The sequence below is a fragment of the Falco cherrug genome, chromosome 1, assembly GCF_023634085.1.
Source record: "Falco cherrug isolate bFalChe1 chromosome 1, bFalChe1.pri, whole genome shotgun sequence".
Lineage (NCBI taxonomy): Eukaryota > Metazoa > Chordata > Aves > Falconiformes > Falconidae > Falco > Falco cherrug.
In genome coordinates, this window is record NC_073697.1 from 54,031,097 (window position 1) to 54,038,227 (window position 7,131).

Sequence of the window (7,131 nt, forward strand, 5' to 3'; positions counted from 1 at the left end):
ATGGTTCTTCAGCTGCCCCACGGGCTCCGGGCGGCCGAGTCAAAACCCTCACCCTCTGGCCAGCGCTTTCCTGTGGGGCCCGTGGGACCCGGCGCGGTGCCTGCGGTAGCGGAGGGGAGGGCAGCCCTCGCCCCTGGCCTGTCCCGGGCTGGTGCCGGCCTTCGCCGGGCACCGCGACAACGCCACCCCCCTCCGCCCCCGGGCGGGCCCGGGCGTGAACGCGCCCTCTCGCTCCGCTCCATCCCTCTGGAGAGAGCGAGGGTTTGCGTGCAGATTGCCGAAATTCTCTCCCTCTCTCAAAACAACAACAAAAAAAACCCCACACCAAAAACCAAAACCAAAACGAACACACACAAAAAAAAAAAAAAGAGAAAAAGGAAAAGAAGATAAAAGAAAAAAAATAATACAAGTATGAACCATGTTTTTAAAAAAGCACAAGTCCCACCTGCGGGGGAGGGCCCGCCCGCTCCCGCGGTCCCTCGGCAAGGCACCGGCCAGCCGCCGTGCGGAGCTGTCTCGGTGCGGGGGGAAACGCAGCTCCCCGGGGGCAGAGCGGTGCGCGGGGCCGGGGTCTCCGGGCAGAGCATCCTCGCGCACCCGCGCCTCTGGGCGTCCCCGGAGGAGGGAGCGCTATCGTGGCCCGGAGTGGTGCGTGGTCCCAGCGCTGGCCGCCGGTGCGACTTGTCTGGGAAAGGTTCCATTTGCCCCCCGGTTCACCTTGCTCCCCCGTTAATCACGTTGCTCCCCGCAACAGCGAGCAAGGAAGGACGCGAAAGAAACGTCCGCTTTCGGGAGGCTTTCGGACAGGCTGGGAGGGGTCGCATCCCTGGTGAGGCGGCCGGGGCAAAAAGATCCACCCTTTATTTTTCCCATCGTCTCAGGTAAAACCAGGCTGCTGTCTGGAGCCGCCACTGCCGTCGCCGTAGGGCTACCCTGGCCACCGGGGTCAGCCCCGCTCCGGCTGGGCTCTCGGCGCTGCCCACCGCCTAACGCCCGGAGCATCCCTGCCTCGGGCCCCGGCGCCTCCAGCCGCAGCCGCCTGCTGCGGGGCTTCGGTGCTGCAGACCCGGGGCGGGGGAGCCGCCGGGAGGGAAACCGGGCTTCCCCGTGCCACCGGCCCGGGGCTGCCCTCGGGGCGCGTCGCCTTCCCACTGACAGGAGAAGCGGAGCGGAAAAGTGCCTGCCAAAGCCCCAGGCCTGCCGCGGAGAGGCCCTTAACCCCCGGGCCACCTTTGCCCCCTGCTCCCGGGAGCCCCTGGGAGGCCGGGCAGGTGCTGCACTGCCGGGGGGGCTCCCTCTGCCACGGCATCTTCTGCTGCTTCTCCTCCCCCGAGAAGCATCGCTGATTTATACCTGACAAGCTGGGGGGGGGGGGGGGGGGGGGGGGGGAGATTCTACGTGGTTTCCTGTTTTATTACCCTGCGAAGGAGCGGGAGGTATCTAAATATAGGCAGCCTCCCGGCTGCAGTGAATCTCCGCGCCTGTGCAAGTGTTTAATACACAAACACAAACGCCTATGGAGACATATGCGAAGTTATACACAAGTTACATTACATTTCAACAATCGAATTTTTGTAGCTTCGGTAGTTTCTCTCTCCTTCTTTCTATCGCGACTTTCTTCTCTTCTTTAAGACCGGATCTTGTCCCTGTCCAGACGGAAAACGATTCCCACCGGCTCCTGTACGGAGCCGGGGTTTGGGAGAGAGGCCGAAGCTGGGACATACAGTTAGGGAGATTATTTTCGTGTTCAAGCCGTAAAAGTGCCGATGAGCTGAATGTGTTTTCGGGTGGCGGTGGAGAATGCGTGGTAGAGCCCTGATTTTGCTGATAACTGAAACGCTGAAAATCCAGACTCATTTCATTGGCCTTGGTACAGTTACGCGCGGGTTACTAGGGTTTTTGTCATTGAGAAAAAAACAAAGACTCAGAGCGTTTGCTTTATCTTTCAAATCGTAAAACTATCAATAAAAGCAGGAGTAGAAACGCCTCCTAATTCCGGGAAAAATCCATTAAATTATCGAATACATTTTCCCGATGTAAAACAGTCACGTTTCTCAAATACCAGATTTTGTTAAGGTCAAACGAAGACGCTATCCATGCGTAAATATTCGATATTAAACACAATCCTGAAATTCCAAGTAACTTCACTCGGATCATCTTTTTCAGCAATTTCTGTCTCGAGTAAAACGCATCTTAGTTTTACCGGATGCAAAGAAAAATAGTTTGACGCTTTATGCTGCGTGTGTTATCCAGTGCGTTCCCCCGGGGAGCGCCGGGGAAGCTCTAATGACCGACGCTTTCTTTTCATATCAGGCGGTTCCCTACAGCGCTACGTCCGTCAGCAAGCACGAAGCGAAATAATAACACACGGTGACCCACGGGAAAAAGGCGGCTTCGGAATAGTCCTGTGTCGAACAGGGGTCCTGATAGGAACAACAACCAGCCTCGCCGAAAGCCACCCCCACCGATTTGCCTCCCCATCCCCTCCCCGCTGGGGCAAACCCTCCGCTGGTGGGAATCGTCCCATTGAAGCTGGGATGGGGGTCAGCAGCTCCGTGTCTTGTATGGAGCTGCAAGCCTCACACGGGGACACGGGGCTGCAGGCAGAGAAACAGCCCCAGGGACAAGAAAAGGAACAAACCGAGCTGTCTGCAGGGCAGCAGGGGCTTCACCTTCCCAAGTGCACAGAGGCCCTGCTCCTGCCATCCCAAACTTTCATTTTCCCAGGAGGGAAAGCGGTAGGAAAGGCGGAAGGAAATAGTAAAAAAAAAAAAAAAAAAAGCATTTCAGGATCGGGCCTAACAAATGTCAGTCCTACCGCATCCGCCAAGGTCTTCACTACAGAGCACAGGACCGCTGCGGCTGGAGCTCTCCGCTGGCCGGCAGGATTGCTGTCCCGTCCGGCGGAACAAGACCAGACCCAGAGCGCTCCCTCCGATGTCGCGGGACCGGCGGCTTCGGGAGCAGGGGGCTCGCTCCGAGCCCGCGGTGGGGCCGGGCAGCCCCCGGGGAGCCGCCCCCCTCCCCACCGCCGCGGGCAGCCGGGCGTGCCAGCCTGGGGCACCCCACCTGCAGGGCGAGGGCAGCCCGAGCAGAACGCCGCTCGCCCGAGCCGCAGAGAGACACGTAACAGCTGAGGGGCGAGGGGGCTGCCGGGGAAACAGCCCGGCTGCCTCTCGGGGCGGCTTGCAAGGACGGCGGCCGGGAGGGCGGTGGGGCAGCAGGGGCGCTCGGGAGCCGGAGGGAAGCCCGTGCGACTCAGCGGGGAAGGAAAGAAGCCGGCGGCGCGGGAGAACCGGCAGCGCCCAGGCAACGCGGCCGCCTGTGAGAGAGGCCCGGGCAGGTCTCTGCCAGCGTGGAGAAACCACCGCAGCCGCCCCCCGGGTCTGGTCCCTCGGAGCGCCACTGCCCGGCCGCGGCGCCCCGACCGGAGCTGCTCGCCCCAGCGCAGGGCGCCCGCCCCGTCTGGCAGCGGCCGGAGGACGGCAGCCGGCGGCGGGGATGCGCTGCCAGCACCGTGCCGAGCGACTGGGCTCGCCGCGGAGGCTTGGAGCGGATTCAGTCCAAGGCGGGAGGCTGCCCCAAGCGGCTGTCGCGGTCGTGTCGGGATACAAACGGCCTCGGCCGTTTCGCCGAGGACTGAGAAGCCCCGTCCTGCAGCCCTAGCCGGAGCCTCCGCCCGCCCGCGGGCCCCGGCCTCCCCGCCAGGTTCCGGCAGAGGGAAAACAACTCGCCGTCCCACGCGCTTTCCCCGGGAGCTGCCAAGGTTGTAAACCGCCGGGGCCGGTGGAAGCGGGCAGCTGCGGGGCCGCACAGCCAGGCCGCCCTCGCCCGGGAAAACCGGCTTGCGGCTCCACCGAACGCACTGCATCCTCACCGTAACGCGGGCGGCCGTAAATTAATCCGGCGCTCCCGGCGCTCCGGCAGAAGGCAGGGAACGCTCCAGCCTGGACACAGAAGTGCTTCAGGCGCCCGGCCCGTGCACCTCCTGTTCCCACGAAGGGACCGGGCACCGGCGCTGAGCGGTGTGCACGGGCAGGGCGGCCATGGGGACCGCAGGGTGAGATCTTCGCCAGGCACCACGGTCCCCACCACCGAGGCTGCCAGCTGCCACTAGAGCCACTGCCAGCCCCTGTGCGAGCGCAAAAAGGAGGGATGTGGTCTGAACTGCAGCCTGAAGTCTGCTGCGGGGAAAAAAGCCGCTGGGGAAATCCGTGTCCACTCTCAGAAACGACACAAGCAGCAGAGCCAAGTGTTAAACTAAAGTTTATAAATTAAAAAAAAAAAAAAGTACAGCGGGTAGCTTACAAACATTCACAATTCATTTGAAGTAAATAATCTAGTTGAGTGCACAGTGCCATCAGAAGAGAAAAGGAGGGGGGAAAAAAAATAGCAATTAGTTACCTAGAAAGAAAGAGGCTGTAATTACATTGCTGAGCAGATCAGAAATCCCCGCCCTTGAAGGAGAGATCTGCAGAAGAACTGTAAAAGGCACTGATGGTATTAAAATTTCCCGTTACATCGATTTCTTAAAAAGCCCGACCAGAAATATTCACATTGAATATAAAAATAACAACAACTTTAATACAACTGGAAAGTGCGAAAAATCTGTAACTCCTCCCTCCCCGAACACGGAAAGATCTCAGGAAGAAAGGAAAAGAAGAAGTCTGGAGTTCTGATATAAGTCTCACCCTTTTGTGAAATATTTATCCTTTGCCAGGGATCATGGAGTACAGGAATAACATGGGCAACAAGAGCAGAGGGGATCTGAAAGAGGCTTCCTTACATTCAGCACCATACAAGGCACACTCAGTTTGCAGCGAGTTGAAAGACCAAGGACTCAACCAGACGTCAAAAATAATCTTCCTTACAATCCACCGAAGGAGTCCTTGATCTCTGCTTCTGAGCTGCATTTGGTTTTGCGGGTTGCTTTTTTTTCCCTCCTTTCCTTTTTTTCTCTTTCTCTCTCCCACACAAGATCGAGTCTCTACCAATCCGAAGCGAAAAAAACCAACCAAACAAAAAGTCTACACCAGATACACTGACAACATGGATACCATGAACTAGTCATGTCGAATCATGAGAGTCCTCGGCTGGCAGGGTGGGGATGGGTGAGGGCCGGGGCAGGGATAGCCGAGAAGTCCTACGTTGGAACAGGAGAGGGTGAGGAACCATCCAAATAATATTAATAATAAAAATAACAATAAAATAATAATAAATACTGTCCAAGGCACTGAGAGCTGCAGCTAGGGCTCTGGATTTGAGAAGCTGGCTGGCTGGCGGGCTGGCTGGGGGAGGGGGGTGGCAGAGGGAAGATGGGTTTCCTGGCTGCCAGTGTCTGGGGGGGGGGGGGGGAGCTCGGGGAGGGGTATGTACGTGTGCCCCTCACTGGGTGCCGGCGGCTGCGGCGCAGGTGGACAAAGCCCACCCAGGCAGGCAGTAGTAAGGGTAGTAGTAGGAGGGCTGGAGGGAGAGCAGCGAGGGCGGCCGCAGCACCTCACCGGGGTGGTACTGTCTCTGGTCATCCCGCACCAGCACCTTGACGGCCACCTTCTTGGCGGCGGGGGCGGCAGCCAGGAGGTCAGCAGCCATCTGACGCCGCTTGGTCTTGTAGCGCCGGTTCTGGAACCAGATCTTCACCTGCGTCTCGGTGAGCTTCAGCGAGGCGGCCAGGTCGGCCCGCTCGGGCCCCGACAGGTACCGCTGGTGGTTGAAGCGCCGCTCCAGCTCGAAGACCTGCGCGTGGGAGAAGGCTGCGCGGGAGCGCTTCTTCCGCGGCTTCGGCGCCGCCGCCTCCTCCTCCCCCGGCAGCAGATTCCCGCACTTGCCCGCTCCGTCCTCCTCCTCCGGGGGGCTGCGATCTGCGGGCAGGGCGAGAGCAGGGCGGTCAGGGCAGGCAGGCACCGGCACACCCGCATCCCCGCAGGGCCCGCGCAGCCGGCCAGGCGCGCTCCTTGCGGCTGGCTTGCAGCGACGGAGCGGGCGGAGACCCGGCCGCGCCGCCGCCCTCCCCACCGCCCGGTCGGCCGCCGCCCGCCGCCGGGGTTTCTCGCCCTCCCCCGAACACCGGGCGGCCTGCCGGGCTGCGGGCTCAGCCTGGCCAAGGGCGCCCCCGCCCCGGGGGCTTATTCTCCCGGCGCGGCCTGGGGGCTCGCTGCGCAGCTCCCCGGGCCGGCGGAAAGCCCCGACCGCCTCCCGTTCGCAGCCCCCCCGGGACCCGGTCGCCCGCCCCGCGCGGGTACGGAGGGGCCGTCGCCGGGGCCGCCCCTACCTGAGACGGCGGCCGACATCTCGCTGTCACTGAGGCCGGCGGCGTCCCGCTCCGCCGCCTCCGGGGGCTGCGCCTCCTCCGCCGCCGGCCGCCCCCCGCCCGTGGCCTCGGCGGGGCGGGCGCTGCCACCGGCGCCGTTCTCCTCGGCGCGCCGCTCGCCCTCGGGGTCCTCGCTGAGCGCCGAGTCCGAGTCCCAGCCCGCCGGCGTCCGTGGGGCGGGGGCGCGGGCGGCGGCGGGCGCGAGGAGCGGCGGGCCCTCGGCGGCGCTGCACAGCCGCCAGCCGCCGGCCGGCCCCGGGGGCGGCGGCCGCCCCGCCGCGTGGCGGGCGCGCTCCTCCTTCTTGTTGAGGATGGCCTGGATGGAGAAAGGCGTCAGGGCGTTGCCGCCGCGGACGGCCATGGCCCGGCGGCGGGCGGCCCCACGGGCGAGCTGCGGACCGCGCCGCGCCTTCAGCTGGGCGACCGCATCGCCGGCCGCGGCCGCGCCGGCGCCGGTGCCGGTGCCGGGCCCTTCTCTGCCGCCGGGAGGGCGGGCGCCAGCGGGGGCAGCCTCTCTGCGCCGCTGCCGGCCCACCCGCCCATAGGGCCGGGGCCGCCGGGGCCGCCGCGCCGCGCTCCGCCGGGCGCCGCCGCCGGTCCCTGGCGGCGCGGGCGCTGCCTCCGCCCCGCTCTGTCCCGCCCCGCGCCCGCCCTCTCCTTTTTCTCCCGGCGGCGCTGTCATCCCTCACCGCCGCCTGACAGCGCCGGCCCCGCGCCTTCCCATTGGACAGCGCCCGCGCGGCCTGCCTGGCGATTGGCTCCCCGCCGCGGGGCGATGCGGCTCCGCGGGGCGCGCGGCGGGGCGCGCGGCGCCTTAACCC

General features: G+C 63.7%; 1 protein-coding gene across 1 annotated transcript; it reads right to left on the reverse strand.

Moving 5' to 3' along the window:
- Positions 1–4,291: 4,291 nt before the first annotated feature.
- On the reverse strand, positions 4,292–6,907 carry NKX3-2 (NK3 homeobox 2). Its single transcript, XM_055716140.1, has 2 exons — positions 6,272–6,907; positions 4,292–5,861 (listed from the first exon to the last, which is right to left on the reverse strand). Exons 1-2 carry the CDS (start codon positions 6,669–6,671, stop codon positions 5,386–5,388), a joined length of 876 nt encoding a protein of 291 aa, XP_055572115.1. The 5' UTR covers positions 6,672–6,907; the 3' UTR covers positions 4,292–5,385.
- Positions 6,908–7,131: the final 224 nt, after the last annotated feature.